We start from the raw sequence: 23,714 nt of genomic DNA, 5'->3' as shown, positions 1-23,714 counted from the left end.
GTTGATGTTATTTGATGATAATTTTTTCAAGGTTTCAAGGTTCTTTTTTTTTTTTTTTTAAAGCATATTTATTTATCATACTGGATTTTATTGCTAAATGAATTTTTCTTATCACATATTATTATTATTCTTTACATTACAAATGTATACATTTAGGAATTTTTTTAAAACGGTATATTTATTTTTCCGTGTTCGTGTTCAATAAAAATTTATTACTAATTTTATTTGTATTTTAAAAGTTGGAATGCTGATACACTTGGTTAAAGAAGTCACAAACAACATTATTTTCAAGTTTAGCTGACAACTTTATATTTTTGCTGACGTGTAATTTTGAAAATTAAATTATGATGAAGAAGTATCTAATTTTATTAATTTTACTTGTTTTTTTATTGAATAAATTGGTAATTTCATCAGGTAATGTAATTTATAATATTTTAAATTCATTTATATATTTTTTTTATCAATAATTTTGATTATATCTTTTAAATTTTTTAGCATATGATGATTCAATTAAAAATAATATTTTTGATACTTGTAATACACCAATTTGCCAACAAGCCAGTAAGAAAAATATAAAAATTATTATTAACTTTAAAAAATAACTTTTAAATAATTATTATTTTATAATTATATTTTATTTTTATTTATTATTAAACGTAGTTGCTGGATTATTAAATAACATGGATCCAAGTATAAATCCTTGTGACGATTTTTATAAATTTTCATGTGGAAAATTTAGTAATTCATCTAAAAAAAATTATTTCGATAAAAAAGAAAGAAAATTTGTTGAGAAAACCAAAAAAATAATTGAACAAAATGAAACATTAAATGATTTTAAATATTTAAAAATTGCTAAAGATTTATATAAATCATGTAATGATTCACTGGTAAATATAACTAATCGTTATACAGAAATTTTAAATTCAATGGAACCATCTGGAGGCTGGCCAGTGCTCAAACAAAATCAATGGAATGAGAGTGAATTTAATTTTAATAAAACAATATTTAAAGTTGGTAATACAACACAATGGAATAATTATTTTTTCGAATTTGAAATTGATAATTTTAATTTCTCATCAATTCACATAAAACCAATATATTCATTGTATTTCACATTAGATGATTTTATTGAAGGTCCAAATAACACAAACATTCAATCTTTTAAGGAAAAAACTATAAAAAAAATAAACAGATTGGGTGTTAATAATTCAATCGTTACAAATGATATTGATAAAGTAATTAATTTCGAAATTGCACTTGGTCGTACGACACTATCAAAAGAACAAAAATTCAATCCTACAATTGATCAAGTTGAAATGACACTCAACAACTTGACAAATGATTATTCATTTTTTAATTGGGAAGAATATATTACTTATCTTCGTGGTACACCAGTTGACCCATCAATAAAAATAGTCATCAATAATTTCAGTTATATGAAGAAATTAAAAACTTTATTAAATTTATATGATAAAAAAACTCAAGCTAATTATGTTATGCTCAAACATTTGTACAGCTATTTAGAAAATTATGATTTTGTTAAAGAGAAAGCATGTACTCAAGTTGTTTTTGAGTATCTTTCAATAGCAACTGTGGCTATTTGGGTTGAAAATTATATTGACCCAAGTGTCAGGATGAATATTTTTAATATGATATCAAATATTAAAAAACAATATCATCAAATTATTGAGTACACTCCTTGGATTGATAATGAAACAAAGATTAAACTTGAAAAAAAAATTGAATCGTGTAAATTTTTAATTGGTTATAGTGATGAATTTTTGAGCAATTCAATTATTGATAAATTTTATGATGGTTTAGATATTTATAATGAAGAAAGTTTTTTTGATAAAATGGCAAAAATTGATTTATTTTATCGTAAATTTTTATTGACATTGAGTAATGATACTATTTGGGCTATATTGGGAAAACAATTGATTCAAAAATCTGCAACATTTTCTTATAATTTTAATACACTAGGTAATATATTTTTATTTATTATTTTAATTTTAATTATTTAAAAAATTTAATTTGTATTTTTGTGTATTTTCTTTTTTTTTTATTTAGTGATTCCATTTACGTATTTTGATGATGATTTTATTCACAATGAAAAACCAGATTACATGAATTATGGAGCTCTTGGATATGTGATAGGCCATGGACTTACACGCAGTATTGATACAATAGGAATAAAATTCGATGAGAATAATAATTTCAATGAAAAGTGGTTGACATTGAATTCAATTGAAAATTTAAATAACCGTACTAAGTGCTTTGTCAATGACCAATATTATCAGGTAAAAATTGAATTGAATATTATTGAAAAATTAATATTTGTATATTGATTTTGATTTTAATTTTTGTTCATTTTAGATTATTAATAAAATTGCTGAAATTGGTGGATTAAAATCTGCTTATTTTGCATACACAAAAAAATTAAAATCATTAAATGGTGATAAAGAAATTTCTAATTTATCCTATAATTCAACACAATTATTTTGGATAAGTTATGCAAATGTATGGTGTGACAAAAATTCATATGATAAATCTCGAGTAATTGATGCATTATCAAATATGCTAGCATTTTCGGATGATTTTAAATGTCCAATTGGATCCAAAATGAATCCAATTAAAAAATGTACTGTATGGTAAAAAATACGTAGATATTATATTTATCACTTATAATTAATTTCAATTAATATTATTTAATAAATACATTTTAATAAATTTCAATAATAATAAAAAAATTAAATAATAAATATATTTTAAAAATATATAGTTATATTAAAAATAAATAAATAAATTCAAAATTAATTAATTAATAAGTTATAATTAATTTCAATTAATATTATTTAATAATAATCTTAAAATAATCTCGTATAAAATATTATTTAATAAATACATTTTAATAAATTTCAGTAATAATAAAAAAATTAAATAATAAATATATAGTTATATTAAAAATAAATAAATAAATTCAAAATTAATTAATTGAATAAATTATTTTCTATTTATTATTTCCATATATTTTCCATGTTTTATTTTTCATTTAAAACAGCTGTTGAATATTGTCTCTTTAAACTTTTTATTTTTTACAGAATTTTAATTGAAGAAATAATATTATATTTTATCATTTAAAATTATCTAAATTTAATATTTCATTATTAATTTTCCGATAAAAAAATATTATACCCAGCCAGATTGTTAAAATCTCTTTTTATTATAATAAAATTACTTAGAAAGTGTATATGTATATGAGGGTTTTTTTTATTCTTTCAAATTGCATTATTTACTGATAATGAAAAAATAAATAATAAAAAATCATCCAAGATTATAGCCTTGTTCTTGTTATTGAAATTTAATTTTTCTAAAATTATTTTTTATTAAAAAATTTATAATGGTTCATATTGAAGGAATTTATTGAATATATATATTTATTTTATATTAATAAAACAAATGAATAATATTTTCAATGCCCATGACTATAATATCTCCGCGCTGGATTTGTCTCATTTTTTTATGACAAATATTTTTCGATAAAAAAATAAAATGAATTTATCAAAATTGATAATTATGTTTCTTATCTTGAAACTAAATTATTGCATATATATTTCACCCATATATTTATTACTTCTCAATTTAAATCAAATATTATTTTTCAAAGCGAAATGAATTTAATTTGAAAAAAAAAAATTAGCGAGTTTTAATTCGTTGCAATTATTATCATGAAAAATTTCAATTGTTATATTTTTTATTCTTTAAGTTACATGATAACAATTATACTAATTCTAAAAATAATAATATGACGATAGTTTTGACACTCTTAATGACATTATTTGTTTTTTTTTTTTGTAAGTCACCTGTCTGATTAATTTACCTACGTTAATAATATAATGATAAGACTAAAAAATATATTTTTAAGTTTTTCAACAAAAGATAATAGTGTGCTGGCTGACTCAATCGTTTGTCGTACGTCATTAGTGTATAAGTCATATTATTAATTGATAAGATTTTGAGTATAGATTAGGGTGTAAAATATTCTAAAATCTATTAAAAAACTTTCATGATAATAATTTCTATGATAACAATTATACTAATTCTGAAAATAATAATATGACCATAGTTTTGACACTATATTAACAACATTTTTTGGTTTTTTTTTTGAGTCACCTGTCTGATAAAATTACCTATACGTCAATAATATAATGATAGGACCAAAAAATATATTTTTAAGTTTTTCAACGTCATCAGTGTATGAGTCATTTGTTAACTGATAAGATTTTTAGTATAAATTGAGATGTATAATATCCTAAAATCCATTAGAAAACTAAAACTTTCAACGAGTAGACTGTATTGTTGAAAAAAAAAAAATGGATCGTCAGACTGGGACCACTTGGCCGATTTCAAAACTAGAAACTTTGTCAGTGATTATATTAATTGGATTTTTATTTTTTATTGGTAAGCAATTATTTATACTTTTTTATACAATGATGATATAATTTATTTTTAATGTTAATTGTCAAAAGTATTTCTTTTTCGTTTGTACGTATACATTATATTTTTTGATATTAAAAAAATTTAATATCAAAAATATCACTGTAAAACTCTTCAATGATTTTTATTGTTATTATTATTTTTTTTTTATTATTGTTTAGTATGAAAAAAAAATATTATTATTATATAAATAATATTTTTAATTATATATTTTTGACTTGAGAATAATTTATTATTTACATTTTCTCAAATGATAAATTAACGGCAAATAAATTCTGCATACAAATTTAATTTTGGTTTTTTTTTTTTTTGTTTGTATAACAGCTTTTCGACAACCATCATTAAAAACTGATGATTCTGTTCCTTGCACAACACAGGCATGTATAGGTAAAAAAAATAATATATATATATTTTTATTATTATAAGCAATTATACATATATGATAAACTAATTAATAATATTTGTGGAATCGTAATACCGGGGGTTTATGCTCATGGACACCCTCATAAAAAAAAAACACAAGTCACAAACACTTGGCCTTTGCTTTGTTACTGTAATACAGATAAGCCGTTTAAAATTAAATTGTTATTAATGGCTTTTTTTTTTTAATGTTGCAGCTTCTCAACTTTTGCGTAGAATGGATCAAAGTGTTAATCCTTGTGATGATTTTTACCAATTTGCATGTGGAGGTTATTTAAATTCTAATGATAATAAATATGATATAATAACCAAACTATATATTGAAACACTAAGAGAACTGCAAAAGATACTTGAGCAAAGTAGTTCAGCTAATGATCCAGAATACTTAAAGCTTGCTAAAAAATTTTATCAACAGTGTTTATTAATTAATACTGAAACAGATATAAATTCTTTTGATGAATATTGGCCTATTCTCAGAGAAGATCAATGGAATGAAAGTGAATTTAATTTCAATGGAACAATATTCAGAATTGGTAAAACAAAAGAATGGATAAATTATTTTTTTCAATTTACATTGGATATTAATGATTATTCGTCAATCAAAATTTATCCATTTCCATATAAATTGACAAGGGATCAACTTAATCAAGGTTTAAATAACAGTGATGTCAAAAATTATTACGACAAGATGACAAATCTTTCAGCTTCCTTTTATACAGATGCATCGTCAAATATTACAATAGTTAAAATGATTAATGAAATTTTAAAATTTGAGACTGATATGTTTAATATGACACTTCTGCCAGAAAATGAACGGTCAAATGGTACCATTGAAGATGTAGAAATGACACTTGATGAATTAAATAATGAATATAATTATTTTGATTGGGAAAGATATATTAATTATCTTCGTGGCAGTCCAGTTAACAAAACAACAACAAAAATTATTATTAAAGATATTATATACTTAAATAATTTAAAATATTTATTAAATTCAACTGAAAAATATATTCAATCAAATTACATTACCTGGAAGCATTTTCTAAAGAACTTTGCGATATTCAAACTAGCAGATTCCGATGATTGTGTTAGGGATACGATTAAAAAACTTCCAATTGCAATGGGAGCAATATATTCCAAAAATCATCGTGATAACAGTATGAGAGATGATATTTTACAAATAATTTTGGATATTAAAAAACAATATTCAGACATAATTATTAATTCAAACTGGGTTGATGATATGACAAAAAAAAAAGCTATTGAAAAACTTGAATCCTTAAAATATTTTATAGAATATCCAAAAGAGTTTTTAAATAATTCAATAATTGATGAATTTTATAGACGTTTAAAATTTTTTGATGGTGATAATTACGTAGATCATAATATTCGAATAGATATATTTAATCAACAATATTTATTAACACTGAATAATGAAAGTTTCTGGACTTTTTGGGGAAGGTCTATACTTGACTACAATGCATTTAATAATCCGACAAAAAATATTCTAGGTAATATTATATTATTGATATATCACTCATATAATTTACAAATCTTAATGAAAATTTTATTGTTTTTTTATTTTTATTTTTTTCATTCTAGTTATTCCACCAGTTTATCAAAACGTTTACTTTAAAAAAAATTTAAACTCCATAAATTACGGTTCAATTGGATTCACTATCGGTCATGAAATAGGGCATGCTTTTGATAATACAGGAATTTTGTATGATGCAAATGGTATTAAAAATAATTGGTGGAGAAATGATTCATTACAAAATTTTAAGGATCTAGCCAAGAGAATGGCTGAACAATATGGGAATTATACAGTGCCAGAAATAAATGAAAATGTAATTATGATAATATTTTTAATTGATAAAATTAATTTTTATATATGTTTTTATTAATCTATATTTACTTTTTTTAGGTAAATGGAATATTGACTTTAGGTGAGAATATTGCAGACAATAGCGGATTAAAAGCAGCATATCGAGGATATATTAAAAAATTGGAATCATTAAATAATAGTGAAACACTTCCTGGTTTATCCTACAATTCAAAACAATTATTTTGGATAAGTTATGCAAGTTTCTGGTGTCAAAAAACTACAAAGGAGAATTTAAAACGTGACCTTCTTGACGTACATACACCTAATAAATTTCGAGTAATTGGTCCATTATCGAATATCCAAGAATTTTCGAATGATTTTCAATGTCCAATTGGATCCAAAATGAATCCAATAAAAAAATGTACTGTATGGTAAAAAATACGTAAATATTATATTTATCACTTACAATTAATTTCAATTAATATTATTTAATAAATACATTTTAATAAATTTCAATAATAATAAAAAAAATTAAATAATAAATATATTTTAAATATATTTTAAAAATATATAGTTATATTAAAAATAAATAAATAAATTTAAAATTAATTAATTAAATAATATACGAAAAAGTATACTATCTGGTAAAAAATACGTAAATAATATATTTATCATTTTCAATGAATTTCAATTAAAATTAATTTTATTTAATAATAATTTTCAAATAATCTTCATTTTAAATTTTTAAAATAAATCAATAAAATGTAAAAAAAAAGTGTAAATTATATATTTACATAAAAAAAAAATTATTCAACAGATGACACTACTGTCTAATTCACATTATAAAAAAATAAATAAAAAACTTTTTTATAGTAATAATAATAACAACAAAAATAATTGTATTTTGTATTTATATTTTTTTTCCCTCTCAAAACAATAACAAACTCTTGTCAAGAAGAAAAAAAATTTTAAAAATAATAAAAAAATAATGTCAATATCATGGATTTGTTTATTAAAACTTGTTCATTTATTATATTTTCAATAATTATATTGTTATTAACAAAATTCATTGAATTATCAAATTTAATTAACGGATTTATTGATTGGAGTTTAAATGACATAAATGAATTAAAAATTTATGACTACATAATTGGTAAATATAATTGACAATCAAAACTAAATAAAATAGCTAATTGTACAATTGTTTTTTTTAAATTAAAGTTGGTGCTGGTAGTGCTGGATCAATTCTATCATCAAAGCTATCAAATGGTGGTTTTAAAGTGTTGCTTATTGAAGCTGGTGGACCACCACCAGCATTTGCTGATATTCCAGCATTATTACCAATATTTCAAAAATCATCATACGACTGGAAATACAAAACAGTATCACAAAATCATTCATGTAAAGCTCTTATCAATAATCAAAGTTCCTGGCCAAGAGGTAAAATATTAGGTGGTTCTAGTAGATTAAATAACATGGTATACATGGAAGGACATCCTCAGGATTATCATGGCTGGTTTCCTGATTATAAAAATCATCTTATTGATGATAAATATATTGAAAAAAATTTAATTCATTGTACTGAACTATGTCATGCTGTTTACAATGCTCTATCAGACATGAAAATCAACGAAATTAACAATACAAATTTAGATTATTTCGAAAAAGTAAAATTTACAATGATCAATGGAAGTCGTTGGAGTACAGATAAACTTTTAAATGATAAATATAATATGAAGCTTGATATAATGATGCATTCACATGTTGAAAAAATTATATTTAATTTAAAAACGAATAAACCCAAAGCTGATGGTGTATTAGTAATGAAATGGGGTAAAAAACTTAAAATTATGTCAAAATATGGTGTTATATTATCTGCTGGTACAATTGGTACACCAAAATTACTTATGTTATCTGGTATTGGTCCAGCAGATGATCTTGAAAAGCTTAATATTAATGTTATTAAAAATTTACCAGTTGGTAAAAATTTAATTGATCATATATTAACTGGACTTGATTTAATAACAATAACATCAAATTTATCATTTGGTATTACTGAATTATTAAAACCATTATCAGCAATTAAATATTTTATATTTGGCAAAGGTAAATATACTTTATTAATTGATGAATTTGTCATTTAAATTATTGTTTTTATTCAGGTCCTTGGACCTCATCTGGTATGGAAATTTCTGCAATGTTAAAAATTAATTCAAGTGCTAGTTTTGATCAACGACCAGATATTCAATTGATGGTTTTACCATCAGGTATATCTCAAGATAATGGAATATATTTTAAAAAAATCATAGGACTTTCTGATAAGGTTAAATATATATTTTAACTTTTGTTATTTATTTTTTGTTGATACTTGACTTGCCAAGTAGTTATGATGCCATATTAAAGCTACAAATTATATAAAGCTCATATTTTTTCTAAAGGTTTTTGATAAATATTATTCTGAATTAACACATAAAACAGCTGTTACAATTGCTCCTGTTTTATTACATCCAAAAAGTAGTGGTTTTGTTAAATTAAAATCATCAAATCCACTTGATGATCCTATAATTGATCCAAATTATTTATCACATAAAGACGATGTTACAACATTGATATCAGGTATAAATTGAATTAATTAAATTGAATTATTAAATCAATGATAAAAAAACAATTTAAATCCAATTTGTTATGTAATTTTAGGAATTAAATTTATTGAAAAGCTGGTTGAGACAAAATCAATGAAATTAATTGGTGCGAAAATGAATAAAAAAAAATTTCCTGGATGTGAAAGATTTATATATGGTGATGATAATTATTGGGAATGTTATATACGACATATGACATTGACTTCTTATCATCCAGTTGGAACTTGTGGTATTGGATCTGTTGTTGATGATAATTTCAGGTATTTAAAATCATTTAAGACACTTAATTTTATTTCAAAATGAATTTATTATTTATTGCTTATATATATTTATTTATTTTGTTTTGTACTTAGAGTTTATGGTACAGATAATTTGTACGTCATTGATGCATCTGTATTACCAATTTTACCAAGTGGAAATATTAATGCAGCTGTTATGATGCTTGCCAACAAAGCATCATCAATTTTACTCGGTTATACTAAATCAAAATGTCATATAAATGATTTTATAAATTATATTTTTTTCATTTAAATAAAAAAGAAAAAATTATTCTCTAATTTGAAAAATTATTCGTCAATTATTTTTATTATTAGAAAATTTTATTTATAATTTATTTTTATAAATTTCCAAAAGAAAAAAGAATTTAGATATCTATTATTTGTACAAAAAGAAAAATTGCAATATTTTTTTTTTTTGTTATTTACAATATTTTTAGGATAAAACAAATGAAAATTTATAAAAAATTCACCGATAACTACGTCCACTTTTGTGATGATTAACTGGACGATGATTTCTATTGTCTCTGTTGTCTCTGTGTGATGATTGATGATGATGATGACGGTCATGATCACGTTCATGATGACGATCACGATGTGAATCTCTATCACGATGTCTTTCACGTTCACGATTATTATAAGGATGACTTCTTGATGATTGTCTATCATTATTTAACAATTTACCATGTGAATAATGACCAACTTGACTTGGTGGATAACCAGTAACATTAGCTGGCATGTAAAATGGTGGTATCATATTCATATTTGTTACTCCATAATTTTGCATTGGATAACCCATCAATATTTGATTACCATATTTTAATAAATCATTCATATTTTGTTGCATATTCATAAATGGATGTGATACTTGATTTTGCTCAGTTTGTCTTGGTTTTATTGACATTTGACGATTATATAAATTTGTACCCTCAAATAATTCAACAGCATATGGAACTGATTTTTTATGTTTAAATGTTATGAAGCCAAATGTTTTAATATTACCATCACGATCTTTTGGAATATTTACTTTTTCCAATGGACCTGCCTGAAATATTAACATACATTTTTATTAATCATCAAGTAAACAAATATTTTGAGGTTAGAATTTTTCATTCAATCGAAATTTCATCATAAAATAACAGCTATTAATCGAAATATTATCCTAAATAAATAATCAACAAATACATTAATATTTATTTATCAATAATGCTATAAATTTTATATTTTTGTTGATTTTTTTCTTGATTGTTTGTAAACATTGAAAACTCACCTGCATAAATAATTCATACAGAATTTCTTCAGTACATTTGCTGCTCAAATTACCACAATAAATTGTTCGTGAATCTTCGTCCATGATTAATTTTGTTATAAATAATTATAAAAAAAAGAAAAAAAATTATAAAAAAAAATAATAATTAAACTGGAGAGAGGAGAGACAGATTGTTATTTATTTTTTTTTTTTCTCTTTTTTTTGTTTGTGTTGTGTGTGTTTATTTTTATGTAACGATAACAATATGGCGTTTTGATTATTTCCGTAATTAATATCCGTTCGTTGATTGAAAATTCACCATTTTATTTGCGCGCAATATTTTTAAAGATGGAGTTTAAATAACCAATGAAAAACAAGCATTTTTTTTTCGGATATATTGTTGCCGGTTGGTTTTTTTTTTTTTTTGTTCATTGTCGGATCGATCATCACCGCTTTTGTGTGTGGCCGGATACCGCCTAAATATAATATGCTGTTTATCGTGATAGACATTACCACGAGGCATATTAAAAAGCCAAAAAATTATAAATATAATAATTAATTAATTACAAATTTTTATATATCAGTTAATTAATATTTATTTAAATATATTTTGCTCAAACACCAAAAATAGATATATTTATTAAACATTTTTTTTTCGGCAAGATAACCTCAGCCACGTGTTTCAATGTCTTGAAGATTTATCAATTTTTATTATCACGAGGTAAGTTGCTTATAATCAATTATAAAAATAATTAAAATACATATTAATAATATTGAATTTTATTGTTTTTTAAATCATGTAAATACATGATTATATAATATTCATTTTCATACAAATAATCACAATGAAATTCCTTTGTCTGTCGGTGAAAAATCATTCGAGATTATTCGATAATTTTTCACTGAAAAATTTTATTAAATACATTGTTGAATAAATAATCAACATATTGTTTATAAATATAAAATTTTATATTTTTATTTTGTAAATTTTGTGATGTTTATTATTTATTTAATGTTTTTCTTTTTATTTTTTTTTGCAGAAATAAATTAGAGATCAAGTACAATGGTGGAGTTTGTTGAAGGCTGGATTTTCGGGCCTACTCTTGGAGAAGGTGCATATGGAGAGTAAGTTGAAATAAAAAAAATAAAATATTATCAGCTAATGTTTAATAATTATGGACTAATTTTTAATTAATAATTTAAAAATTTAATTACAAGTATGTCGAGGATAAACAGATGGTACAATTTAAAAGAAAATATTGATAATTTTATGGAAAAACAAGCTGTTATTTAAATTGTAAATTATGTTTCAGAGTTAAATTGGTGATAAACAAAGCAAGTGGTGATGAAGTTGCCATGAAAATGATTGACCTTGTAAAACATCCAGATGCACGTCAATCAAATAATGGCTCCAATAAAGAAGCAACTGTTCACAGAATGATGTCTCATCCAAACATCATACGATATTATGGTCAACGTAGTCAAGCAAACATGGAGTATATATTTTTAGAATATGCATCTGGTGGTGAACTATTTGATAGAATTGGTAAATTATTTATTATCTTTTTTCTTTTAATTTTTATTCAAAATAAACATGAGATAGTAATTTAAACTCGTCAAATTTAATAACAAAAGAAAATAAATTTCAAAGACATAAACAACATATTTAAATTCAAAATAAAATAAACAATAGATAAATATTTTAAAATTTATTTCTTTATTATTTTAAATTGATAAAATATATTTTAAAATATAATTAATGTAAATATTTTTTTTTTTTTTTTTTTAGAACCTGATATTGGTATGCCACTTTGGGAAGCACAAAAATATTTTAAACAGTTAATATCAGCTGTTGAATATCTTCATCAAAAAGGTGTTGCACATAGAGATTTAAAGCCTGAAAATTTATTACTTGATTCACATGATAATTTAAAAGTATCAGATTTTGGTATGGCAACAGTATTTCGAATGAATGGTAAAGAACGTCGTTTAGAAAAACGTTGTGGTTCATTGCCATATGTTGCACCAGAGGTATTAACAAGAGCATATTATGCTGAACCAGCTGATATATGGTCATGTGGAATTATTCTTGTAACACTTATGGCTGGTGAACTACCTTGGGATCGTGCTGGTCCACCTTGTGAAGAATATGCTGCTTGGCTAGAAGGAAAATACATGGATTATACACCATGGAAAAAACTTGATAAAGCTGCATTTAGTTTTGTTAAAAATATTCTAGTACATTCACCATCATCAAGATTTAAAATTGAAGATATTAAAAATCATCGTTGGTTCCAAAAAAATCTTTATAATGGTAATTATCTAATTTTTTTTTTATTTACTTGTAATATATATTTTATAATTAATTGGTAAAATAAATTTTTATAGATAATAATTTTGTAGTCAGGTACCAAATGACTCTGAGATATTTTAAAAACCTCAAAGAATTTTGATACCTTACTTTAAAATTATTAAAATCATCAAATTGAATAAATTATTTAACTAATTATTTACAGGTATTTGTACAAAAACAAGCTCTTGTCTTTTCTTTGGTATTACAGCTCTATGATTAAATTGAAATTTCATAAAGCTAGATAACCAAAGCAAAGAAAATTTGAGCTAAATCATCAATTTAATTTAATTTAATTTATAAAAATAAATAATATATACATGGCATTTTTAATAATAACAATATATATTTGTTTTGTTGTCTTTGGTGCTCTAGCTGTATGATGATTTTGATAATTCATAAAGCTAGGCATCAAAGCCAACAAGGCATAATCAATATCATCAGCATTTTATAAAAGCAAAGATTATCAAAACAATAATTTATTTGATTGTCATTTAAATTTATATATTTTATTTAATTAACAGATGGACAAAGTGATCATGATACAGTTGATAGTCCATCATCAAAATCACCACGTATTGATGAAGATAATTTTGGTAGAAATTGTTTATCACAACCAGAATATACAAAACAACAAAATACATCATCAATACATATTGATATTGAAAATCGTGGTGGTTTTTCATTTTCACAACCAGCAGCAATTGGTGATTTGCTATTATCAACACAACCATTACAAGCAACACAAAATTCGAGTCAAAATTCAAGTCAAAATGGTAGTACACCATTCCAACGTTTAGTTAAACGTATGACAAGATTTTTTGTTAAAACAAATTGTGATGAAACAGCTAAAAGACTTGTTAATAGTCTTGATACAAAAAATTATGATTGTCGTATTAGTGAAAATGGTATTGTTACAGTAACAACTGTTGATCGTAGAAATATGCAATTAATATTTAAAGCAATAATGGTTGAAATGGATGGTAAAATATTAGTTGATTTTAGATTATCAAAAGGTTGTGGTCTTGAATTTAAACGTAGATTTGTAAAAATTAAAGATAAACTTGATGATATTATCATGAAAGGACCAGTATCATGGCCAATTGCTATTGCAACAAATACATTACCTTGAAAAATTTATTATTGTAATATATATTTAAATTAGCTTATAAACAAATTATTTATTTTTTTTTTCTATTGTACAAAAAACAAATGACAAGATTAACAATAGAATATCTTATCAATGTATTAATGATTTATTTAAGAGCTTTACTATATATTTTTATATGAACAAAAGAATAAAATAAAAAGAAAATTTATGTTTATTAAAAATTTTATTTCAAATAATCATTTGTTTTTTTTTTTCAAATTTATTTACATTAATATTAATAATATTAATTAATTTATAAGCTTTTTCAATTGTTATTTAGATATTAATATATTTAAACTAATAATGTTGGAAGTGGTTTTTTTCCTGGCCATGCTTCTTTAGCATATTTTTTCTTTTTTGGTTCAAGTGAATGTGGCTCATTTGTTATTTGTATATCTGGTATTTGTGGTATTTCAATTTGCATTTCAGCTGGTGTCATTTCAACTTCTGGTGCTGGATTTGGTAATGCAATACCTAAACGTGATGTTAATGATGTTAATGCTGTTGAAAATGGATTTTGCATTGTTGATTGTGTATATTGTTCTGGTGGTATATCATGATAAAGATGAGCTGTTGATGTTGGTTGCATATGTTTTAAATGCATATGTGGATCTTCAGTTATTGTTATTAATCCACCCTCTAATCTCATACGCTGTATAAATAAATTAATTAATTAAAGCATTATAAAATAAATATATATTTAATAAACAATTATTTACCTTGCTTGGTACAACAGTTGTTTGTATTAAATTACGAAATCTTCCAACTGATGGATCAACATCTTCTGGATTAATAACTTCTTCATCTTCATTAAATGTTATACCTCTTTTTTTTCTTTTACGATTTGTTTTATGTACATCATCATCTGTTATTCCCAACATTGATATACGACGATTATGTGCTGTATTAAATTCAGTTAAATTCTGTAAATAAAATTATCATTAAATACATATCATTATTTTTGCAAACTATTTTATAATAAACATACATCAAGTTCAGTTTCTGTTTCAGGTAAACCAAGAAGACCACCAGCATCAATGTCATCTGATTTTTCCATTTCTTCCATTATTGTTCTTGTACCAGTTTGTGGCCTTTCACGAATAACATAATATCTTGTTGATGCACCAAAATGAAATGTACTATCAATTGGTAATTGAGTTGGTTTATTACCTTCTAGTCTCATGTTACCAATAAATGTACCATGTGCTTATTCAAATAATTATAAATACATTATTAATATTTTTATTATTTTTGTTTAATAGCTTTATAATAACTTACTACTTCCAAGATCAACTAAAAATGCTCGATTAAGATGTTTGTGATAAACCAATGCAGCATGAACTCTTGAGCATGATGCATGATCAATACAAAAATCATTCATTTGTTGATTTCTTCCAAACAAATAACATCTTTTTTCATCAACCATTAATTTCTAAAATTAATTTGGATCAAGTTATTGTTTATTTCTTTAGAGTAACAACATGCTATAGACATTTTTTTTACCTGGATGAGCTTATCGTCCTTGAGGACATCCAAATGAAATCCCACTGGAGGTTTTCCTGCCCTGAAAATTAAATTTATAATTATCTTGATGATAATTCATTGGAGATTAAAATAATAATATTTTTCTTTTTGTTTGACAAAATTATAAACGTCAAATAACAAAAATTCATGACCAACCAATTTGGAACCTCATAATGATTTGCCATGTTTTTGATAAACAAATACTCCTTACACTCTCAATTAAGGCATTAAGAGAAAATTTTATTAACAATTATTAATCAACAATTAATACAATAACAATACAAAAAATTAATCGTAAATTTTTTATTGTTTATACTGTTTTTTTTTGGGGTTAAGAGTTGATGGAAAATTTGATGTTTTTTATTGATAGATGGCACAAGGTGTAACGTCTTATCAATGATAATTTTTTAATCAAAAAAATACAGATGTCAGTAAGGGTTAAATTATATTGTATTTCGAGTTTGGCTTCTTGTTAAATTTATAAAATCAGTGATAATTGAAACGTTTTATGTGACAGCGTAGTGTGGTGTTGTCGACGCCCAGTTGCTTCGTGAGTTTTTTTTTTTTGTCAACCAGTATTAATAACAAAATATAATATTTAAATTTTACAATAACATCTGGTAATAACAACAATCAATAATCAATATTCATAAACAAAAATAAAGGTGATTAATTGTGATATACGTGGCAAACAACTCATTTAATTTCCATTTTTCTTTTTGCTCTTTTTTTTTTTTTTTTTTTCTCTCTCCCTTCATCTGGCCGACGTCTCTGCAATGTCAGAAAAACTACACAATATTTTCTCTTTTTTTACAAATAATTATTTATTATATTTAATGTATTATAGTATTAATAATATTTAGTCATTTTAAAGTGTGTATTTAATTAGCTAGATGTATAAAATAATATGGAAAATTAATGAAAATCAAGACAGGTAAAAGTCGTGCAGCATTAAAATTGTGTTCAGTGTCAAAATGGCTTCTCTCTTTTTTGAAAACAATTGGACTTTTTATTTGTGTATACATATGTGATGCTTAAATATTTACTCAATTTTATAATAATACATTTTTTTTGTCATTTTTTATTTAATCAATTTTTTTTTTATCAACAATATATCGTTGATTTTTTATGTCGCATTTTTTTTTTTTTATTTAACATGGGAGGGTTTATGTAGTGCAAAGATCGACCAATGATTCATTCTTGTAGAAGGCTCTCTCTGCTTGTGTTTTTTTAGTAACGCACTTTAGTCGCATCGTGATATTTCCTTCTGGATAAATATTCAAATCACGATATTTTAATTTTTTTTTTTTCTTTATCTTAATCTTCAAATTAATCATCATCAATTTTATATTTTATCGAGTCAAATTTTCTTTTACATTACATTGAACAAAAACAACAACAACAACATCAACAATATTATTTTGTATTTACAAATGTCATTTATTGTTTTTCTAATTATTGTTTAAATAATGTATTGTTAAAATTTATGTTGTTGTTTTATTTTGACACTTTAGAAACATAAATATAAAATTATTTGTTGACTGTGTTAATATTATTACTAAATAAAAATAAATTTAAGTAACAAGTCTTTTTAGAAGAATAAAAATAAGACCTGTATTATTATAAACAACAATTAAATACTCCAAAGTTTTTGTTAAATAATTAATAAATATATTTTATTTTTCTGCCAACAGATTATAATTGAAATAATAAATATTAAAAATATAAATAAATAAATAAATACACAGGCAATTAGCCAACAAATATGCAGACGATAAAGTGTGTTGTTGTTGGTGATGGTGCCGTGGGTAAAACATGCCTATTGATATCATACACAACAAATAAATTTCCATCTGAATATGTACCAACTGTATTTGATAATTATGCTGTGACTGTTATGATTGGTGGTGAACCATACACCCTAGGATTATTTGATACAGCTGGTATGTTTATTAAAAATTTAATTATTTATATTTATTTTAATATTATATATTTTTAATAATATTTATTTATTTTACAGGTCAGGAGGATTATGACAGACTCAGACCATTGAGTTATCCACAGACAGATGTATTTTTAGTCTGTTTTTCAGTGGTTTCACCGTCCTCATTTGAAAATGTCAAAGAAAAAGTAAATATTATTTTATTTCTATTATTAAATTTAATTATTACAATTACTATTATACATTTTTATTATTTAATATTTATAATATCTATTGAAGCTAACATTCTTGATTGAAATTTCGATTGTTATTAATATTTTAATGATAAATTAAAATTAGTTATGCATTAATTACGAGAATACTTTTAAACCTTTCAAGTCGTTTATTTAAATTTCAATTGATAATTTGTTTTAAATAAAATAACTTGCTGTGTGATTGTATTGTTTTTAAAGTGTCAATTGTCAAGGAAATATGTTACGAGTTAATGATAATTTTTTTTGTTACTAGTGGGTACCAGAAATAACTCATCATTGTCAAAAAACTCCATTTTTACTTGTTGGTACACAAATTGATTTACGAGACGATGCAGCAACAATTGAAAAGTTAGCTAAAAATAAACAAAAACCAATAACAATTGATCAAGGTGAAAAACTTGCAAAAGAATTAAAAGCAGTTAAATATGTTGAATGCAGTGCTTTAACACAGGTAAATTAATATATAAAAATATAAAAATTTCGATAATTTTTACTAATGACAAATTAATTATTTCAGAAAGGACTAAAAAATGTTTTTGATGAAGCAATTTTGGCAGCACTTGAGCCACCAGAACTTCCAAAAAGAAGAAAGTGCATTTTATTGTAGAAAAACTGGACGAAAAAGGGTAAATTTTCATACCTGTTACAAAAAAAAAAAAAACCCTTTTAAAATTATTATTAACAAAAAAAGAAAAAAAAAAGGAAAAAAAAATTACAAATAAATAATTTGTGTATTACCAGGCACAATAAAAAAAAAAAAAACAAAAAAAAAATAATTAACGAGTTTTGAGAAATTAATTACACGTAATTTCTACCGCGAAATATTTCTAAAAATAATTTTTTGATATTAAAAACTCTAAAATATCGAAAAAAAAAAAATAAAATAAAGACAAACGAAAAAATAGTCTTAATTATTATTTTTTAAAACTATATTTTTAGAGGTTTTTTTTTCTTCTTTTTTTTGTTTTTTTTTCTTGATAATTAATTTGGAGATTATTAGAACGATTAATTTCAATTAATTGTGTGCCATATCTATCAGCACATTATGCTAAACTCGTTCTCGTATCTTCTTTTATTTATAAAAAAAAAAGAAAAGTTATATATATATTTTGTTTTTGAAAATAATTATCTTGAGTCATTTGGATTTTTTTTTTTCAAATATATATCTTTATCAATTGATTTAAATAAATAAAACAAAATAATGCAAGAAAATTTTTTAAATATAAATAAAAGAAAAGAAAAAAAAAAGAAGAAAATTATTTTGCAGTTGAAATTTAAAATGTGTTTTTTTAAAAATCATTATTATTTTTTTTTTAATTAAATTTTTTAAACAATAAATGATGTTTTTACTTAAACACTAATCTGCAATTACACAAATTTATATTCCAACACAATGAATTGAATAAATATTTAATACTTTATATAAAAAAATTGCATAAAAAAAAAAAAAGAAAAAATAAACGTGGGAAAAATCATTATAATTGAGATATAAAAACAACAACAAAGAATGTGAAAATAAAAAAGAGATGATGAGATGAAAGATAAATAATAGAGTAAGAAAGTTTGAGAAGCAAATGAAAAAGTTAAAAAACAAAAAACATTTACTGGGTTTTATAAAATAAAAACCTCTGGTAAAATTCAAAAATATTTAAATAAATGAATAAGGCATTTCTAATGATAAGTTACTAATGTGAATTTTTTAATAAATTGGTCATTAAAAAAAAAATTAAAACCAACAAAAAACAGTGAATTTAGTACATTTTCCTTACCTGTTAAATTAATTTTATTTTTATTTTAATACAATAGTGACCCCGTGCATCCTGCGCGTAATTGTATATATTCTTATGTATCGTTATTGTAACAATTTTATTCATCATAATTGAAGTTTTTATCAATTAATTTTTTTATTTTTCATAACTCATTGAATACCTCTTTGCCTGTTCTATATTCCTAATACAGATAGAATTTTTTTTTTTTTTCAAGCAGTATCTGACGAACGTTAAATTGAGAAGGTAAATTTTCAAAAACATCGAATACCTCTTCGGTCATTCTATGTTCCTAATACAAATTAATTTTTTTTTTTTAAAAAAAGTATCAGGCAAATAAAAAATTGAGGAGGTAAATTTAGAAAAAACCAAATACCTCTTTGGTCATTCTATGTTCCTGATACAAATTGAAATTTTTTTTTTTTCAAAGTATCAGGAAAATAAAAAACTGAGGAGGTAAATTTAAAAAAACCAAATACCTCTTCGGTCATTCTATGTTCCTAATACAAATTAATTTTTTTTTTTAAATAAAGTATCAGGCAAATAAAAAATTGAGGAGGTAAATTTAGAAAAAAACCAAATACCTCTTTGGTCATTCTATGTTCCTGATACAAATTGAAATTTTTTTTTTCAAAGTATCAGGAAAATAAAAAACTGAGGAGGTAAATTTAAAAAAAACCAAATACCTCTTTTCCTGTTATACAACCCTGATACAACACTTTATTTTTTTCTATTAAATTTACATGTTTTTACCCTATGGTTCCTAAGAAAAACAATAGATGGCGCTGATGTTATACAACCCTGATACAACACTTTATTTTTTTCTATTAAATTTACATGTTTTTACCCTATGGTTCCTAAGAAAAACAATAGATGGCGCTGAACTTGTTAACTCAAAAAATACCTCTTTTCCTGTTCTACAACCCTGATACAACATTTTATTTTTTCCCATTAAATTTACATGTTTTTACCCTATAGTTCCTAAGAAAAACAATAGATGGCGCTGAACTTGTTAACTCAAAAAATACCTCTTTTCCTGTTCTACAACCCTGATACAACACTTTATTTTTTTTCCATTAAATTTAAATGTTCTTACCCTATAGTTCCTAAGAAAAACAATAGATGGCGCTGAACTTGTTAACTTAAAAAATACCTCTTTTTCTGTTCTACAACCCTGATACAACACTTTATTTTTTTCTATTAAATTTAAATGTTTTACCCCTATAGTTCCTGAAAAAAACAATAGATGGTGCTGAACTTGTTAACTCAAAAAATACCTCTTTTCCTGTTCTATACTCCTGATAAAACACCCTTCTTCTATCTATGATATTTTAATGTTTTTACCCTATAGTTCCAAGAAAATACAATAGATGGCGCTTCGTAGTGTGACCTAAAAAATACCTCTTTTCCTGTTCTATAACCCTGATAAAACAGCCCTCTTCTATCTATAATATTTCAATGTTTTTACCCTATAGTTCCAAAAAAATACAACAGATGGCGCTGATTTTTTTGAAAATATCGAATACCTCTTTGGTCATTCTATGTTCCTGATACTCGAAAAATTTTTTCACAAATTTTTTGAAATTTAAAAAAAAAAAATTTTTTTTGAAAATACCTCCTTGCTTATTCTATGTTCCTGATACTCGAAAATTTTTTTTTCTATAAAATTTCAAAAAAATTGTGGAAAAAAATTTTTCGAGTATCAGGAACATAGAATAAGCAAGGAGGTATTTTCGAAAATATGAAATACCTCTTCGCTCATTCTATGTTCCTGATACTCGAAAATTTTTTTTACTATAAAATTTCAAAATATTTGTGGAAAAAAAAATTTCTGAGTATCAGGAACATAGAATGAGTGAGGAGGTATTTTCAAAAATATCAAATACCTCTTTGCTCATTCTATGTTCCTGATACTCAAAAATTTTTTTTTATTTATTATTTTAAAAAATTTGTGGAAAAATCATAGATTTGTATCAGGAACATAGAATGAGTGAGGAGGTATTTTCAAAAATATCAAATACCTCTTTGCTCATTCTATGTTCCTGATACTCAAAAATTTTTTTTTATTTATTATTTTACAAAATTTGTGGAAAAATCATAGATTTGTATTAGGAACATAGAATGAGCAAGGAGGTATTCTTAAATATTAGAAAAAAAATTAGGAAAACAAAAAATCGAAGAAGTAATTTTTAAAGATTTTATTTATTATTAATCAGGAACTAAAGGAGGTATCATTGAATTTTTTAAATACTAACTTAACATAATAAACCAATGCTTGTCTTTTTTATAATAGGATAGGATTCTTCTTTTATAATAGGATAGGATATTAAAAAAATAGACATAATTTTTGAGTAAAGCTTTTTCTTTTATTATTATTTACATACTAATATCTAGTCGATTTAACAATCAAGTGGATATTTACAATTTATCTCACTTTAAATTAATACATTTTTTTATTTGTTTTTAAAATTTTATTTGGCCTCTTTTCATATTTTTTAAATTTATATTTCTTATATTTTTCATTCAATTTAAATTAACATTTTATAAATTGCCAGCTGCTTTTTTTAGATATAAATATTTTTTTTCTTTTTCAAATTTATAACTACCATAAAATACGTCAAATTTTCTACCCAATTTATGTTTTATTTTTCACTACAATTAAATTTTTTTATTTATATAATAACTGTTCTAAAAAGACAAAAACAGTTTAATTTATTTTTTTATTTCGAACGTTTTTTTTTTCCTGCTTTTTTTGTGAATGAGTTAATTAAATCTTGACTGTCTGAATTAATAAATATGAATTTTTAAAATGACATTAAAAATCATCTAAATAAAATTATTTATATCTATTTTTTTTTCACATAATGTTAATGGAAATAAAATATTAATATCCAATTATTTTTGGCGTTTTTTATTTCGTTATTTATTATTTTGTTTTCTTTTTTAAAACTACAGACAAATATAAAAGTTATGACCCAACGTATGGCAGTTTCTGATAAATCTATTTTATTTATTTATTTATCAATTCACACTCAGAGTTCATTAAATATTTAAATTGACAATTATTTAATATTTTTTTCTTTCAATTCAATTAAATATTTTGTCAATTTTTCTCACTGGACCACAGATATTATCATGAATACTTAAAAATCTATATAAATATTTGTAAATTAATTTCTAAATTATTTAAAAATCAATCAATAATTATTAATTTTTATCAATAAATTAATATTATTTTTAATATAATATCAGCTATTTATTTTTCATTAATACTGTTGTGAATGTTTTTTGGAAAAATCTATCCTCTATTTTAAAAAAATTCAATAAAATTCTATTTTTTTAAATTTAATAAGTACTGGATTTTATTTTGGAAGATGATTTTATGATTTTATCAAGCACATTTATCTTTTAATTTCATTTTTTTTCTATTAGAAATTGTAGACCGTTTAATTTCTCAATACGAGAAATTATTATTTTTTTTTTTATTTTCTTTGTTGTTTAATATTATTTTTAAAAACTCACTTGAAATTTAGTAGACAAATATCAGGAAAAACTTGTTCTATTGACTCTCTCTTTGATAATTATTTTCGTACTTGTAACACTTTTAAATAATTTCTTGAGTGTGACCTTGTTCGAACATCAATACAATTATCATTTACAATAACTTCTTTATTTATTTATTCATTTATTTATATTCCAATTGTAAAATTGTTATTATTTTTTCTCTTCAACAAATAATTCCATTTATTCATTCATTCTTTTTTTTAGTTGTAAAATTGTTTTTTTTCATTTCTTTTGAATGTTGTTCAACAAATAAATTCAT

At 23.1% G+C, this 23,714-nt stretch overlaps 6 protein-coding genes across 10 annotated transcripts; 4 read left to right on the top strand and 2 right to left on the bottom strand.

Annotated features, from left to right (window-relative positions):
- Window positions 1-124: 124 nt before the first annotated feature.
- On the top strand, window positions 125-2,652 carry LOC122856196 (neprilysin-1-like). The gene is made up of 5 exons (XM_044157890.1): window positions 125-414; window positions 496-561; window positions 661-1,980; window positions 2,068-2,297; window positions 2,374-2,652. The coding sequence occupies exons 1-5, from the start codon at window positions 345-347 to the stop codon at window positions 2,650-2,652; spliced, it is 1,965 nt and encodes a 654-aa protein (XP_044013825.1). The 5' UTR covers window positions 125-344.
- A 4,968-nt stretch (window positions 2,653-7,620) lies between these two features.
- On the top strand, window positions 7,621-9,926 carry LOC122856785 (glucose dehydrogenase [FAD, quinone]-like). The gene is made up of 6 exons (XM_044158625.1): window positions 7,621-7,892; window positions 7,961-8,845; window positions 8,902-9,062; window positions 9,178-9,355; window positions 9,437-9,641; window positions 9,735-9,926. The coding sequence occupies exons 1-6, from the start codon at window positions 7,739-7,741 to the stop codon at window positions 9,910-9,912; spliced, it is 1,761 nt and encodes a 586-aa protein (XP_044014560.1). The 5' UTR covers window positions 7,621-7,738; the 3' UTR covers window positions 9,913-9,926.
- Window positions 9,927-9,967: 41 nt separating this feature from the next.
- Window positions 9,968-11,108, bottom strand: LOC122856879 (RNA-binding protein 7). Its single transcript, XM_044158763.1, has 2 exons — window positions 10,927-11,108; window positions 9,968-10,701 (listed from the first exon to the last, which is right to left on the bottom strand). Exons 1-2 carry the CDS (start codon window positions 11,008-11,010, stop codon window positions 10,126-10,128), a joined length of 660 nt encoding a protein of 219 aa, XP_044014698.1. The 5' UTR covers window positions 11,011-11,108; the 3' UTR covers window positions 9,968-10,125.
- A 225-nt stretch (window positions 11,109-11,333) lies between these two features.
- Window positions 11,334-14,599, top strand: LOC122856819 (serine/threonine-protein kinase grp). 2 transcript variants are annotated; one of them, XM_044158680.1, is made up of 6 exons: window positions 11,353-11,626; window positions 11,946-12,030; window positions 12,124-12,144; window positions 12,219-12,451; window positions 12,695-13,219; window positions 13,780-14,546. In XM_044158680.1, exons 4-6 carry the CDS (start codon window positions 12,262-12,264, stop codon window positions 14,385-14,387), a joined length of 1,323 nt encoding a protein of 440 aa, XP_044014615.1. In that variant the 5' UTR covers window positions 11,353-11,626; window positions 11,946-12,030; window positions 12,124-12,144; window positions 12,219-12,261; the 3' UTR covers window positions 14,388-14,546. The 2 variants fall into 2 exon arrangements, with proteins under 2 accessions (XP_044014614.1, XP_044014615.1); XM_044158679.1 differs by lacking the exon at window positions 12,124-12,144 and having other exon boundaries at window positions 11,334-11,626; window positions 13,780-14,599.
- A 71-nt stretch (window positions 14,600-14,670) lies between these two features.
- Window positions 14,671-16,258, bottom strand: LOC122856855 (nuclear inhibitor of protein phosphatase 1). Its single transcript, XM_044158727.1, has 6 exons — window positions 16,086-16,258; window positions 15,909-15,969; window positions 15,684-15,837; window positions 15,394-15,611; window positions 15,125-15,328; window positions 14,671-15,057 (listed from the first exon to the last, which is right to left on the bottom strand). Exons 1-6 carry the CDS (start codon window positions 16,112-16,114, stop codon window positions 14,698-14,700), a joined length of 1,026 nt encoding a protein of 341 aa, XP_044014662.1. The 5' UTR covers window positions 16,115-16,258; the 3' UTR covers window positions 14,671-14,697.
- A 162-nt stretch (window positions 16,259-16,420) lies between these two features.
- On the top strand, window positions 16,421-19,820 carry LOC122856883 (cdc42 homolog). Of its 4 annotated transcripts, none has more exons than XM_044158767.1 (5): window positions 16,421-16,479; window positions 17,624-17,872; window positions 17,950-18,059; window positions 18,379-18,576; window positions 18,643-19,820. In XM_044158767.1, exons 2-5 carry the CDS (start codon window positions 17,695-17,697, stop codon window positions 18,730-18,732), a joined length of 576 nt encoding a protein of 191 aa, XP_044014702.1. In that variant the 5' UTR covers window positions 16,421-16,479; window positions 17,624-17,694; the 3' UTR covers window positions 18,733-19,820. The 4 variants fall into 4 exon arrangements, with proteins under 4 accessions (XP_044014702.1, XP_044014701.1, XP_044014704.1 ...); XM_044158766.1 differs by having other exon boundaries at window positions 16,432-16,594; XM_044158769.1 differs by having other exon boundaries at window positions 16,453-16,549.
- The last annotated feature ends 3,894 nt before the right edge of the window (window positions 19,821-23,714 follow it).

The sequence above is a fragment of the Aphidius gifuensis genome, linkage group LG5 (genome assembly GCF_014905175.1).
Source record: "Aphidius gifuensis isolate YNYX2018 linkage group LG5, ASM1490517v1, whole genome shotgun sequence".
NCBI lineage: Eukaryota > Metazoa > Arthropoda > Insecta > Hymenoptera > Braconidae > Aphidius > Aphidius gifuensis.
The sequence above is the reverse complement of the archived record's forward strand: the minus strand, read 5'-3'. Positions and strand labels throughout refer to the sequence as shown.

Excerpts from the sequence above, each read along its gene's own strand:
- LOC122856819 (XM_044158679.1), top strand. The coding sequence starts at position 11,969 with ATGGTGGAGTTTGTTGAAGGCTGGATTTTCGGGCCTACTCTTGGAGAA. Across the intron at positions 12,031-12,218 it reads GGAGAAGGTGCATATGGAGA|AGTTAAATTGGTGATAAACA; the intron begins GTAAGTTGAAAT and ends ATTATGTTTCAG. Across the intron at positions 13,220-13,779 it reads CCAAAAAAATCTTTATAATG|ATGGACAAAGTGATCATGAT; the intron begins GTAATTATCTAA and ends TTTAATTAACAG.
- LOC122856196 (XM_044157890.1), top strand. The coding sequence starts at position 345 with ATGATGAAGAAGTATCTAATTTTATTAATTTTACTTGTTTTTTTATTG. Across the intron at positions 562-660 it reads ACCAATTTGCCAACAAGCCA|TTGCTGGATTATTAAATAAC; the intron begins GTAAGAAAAATA and ends TATTAAACGTAG. Across the intron at positions 1,981-2,067 it reads TTATAATTTTAATACACTAG|TGATTCCATTTACGTATTTT; the intron begins GTAATATATTTT and ends TTTTTTATTTAG.
- LOC122856785 (XM_044158625.1), top strand. The coding sequence starts at position 7,739 with ATGGATTTGTTTATTAAAACTTGTTCATTTATTATATTTTCAATAATT. Across the intron at positions 7,893-7,960 it reads AATTTATGACTACATAATTG|TTGGTGCTGGTAGTGCTGGA; the intron begins GTAAATATAATT and ends TTTAAATTAAAG. Across the intron at positions 8,846-8,901 it reads ATATTTTATATTTGGCAAAG|GTCCTTGGACCTCATCTGGT; the intron begins GTAAATATACTT and ends GTTTTTATTCAG.
- LOC122856855 (XM_044158727.1), bottom strand. The coding sequence starts at position 16,114 with ATGGCAAATCATTATGAGGTTCCAAATTG. Across the intron at positions 15,970-16,085 it reads CATTATGAGGTTCCAAATTG|GGCAGGAAAACCTCCAGTGG; the intron begins GTTGGTCATGAA and ends TTTAATTTTCAG. Across the intron at positions 15,838-15,908 it reads AGGACGATAAGCTCATCCAG|AAATTAATGGTTGATGAAAA; the intron begins GTAAAAAAAATG and ends AATTAATTTTAG.
- LOC122856879 (XM_044158763.1), bottom strand. The coding sequence starts at position 11,010 with ATGGACGAAGATTCACGAACAATTTATTGTGGTAATTTGAGCAGCAAA. Across the intron at positions 10,702-10,926 it reads TGTATGAATTATTTATGCAG|GCAGGTCCATTGGAAAAAGT; the intron begins GTGAGTTTTCAA and ends TTAATATTTCAG.
- LOC122856883 (XM_044158767.1), top strand. The coding sequence starts at position 17,695 with ATGCAGACGATAAAGTGTGTTGTTGTTGGTGATGGTGCCGTGGGTAAA. Across the intron at positions 17,873-17,949 it reads AGGATTATTTGATACAGCTG|GTCAGGAGGATTATGACAGA; the intron begins GTATGTTTATTA and ends TTTATTTTACAG. Across the intron at positions 18,060-18,378 it reads TTGAAAATGTCAAAGAAAAA|TGGGTACCAGAAATAACTCA; the intron begins GTAAATATTATT and ends TTTTGTTACTAG.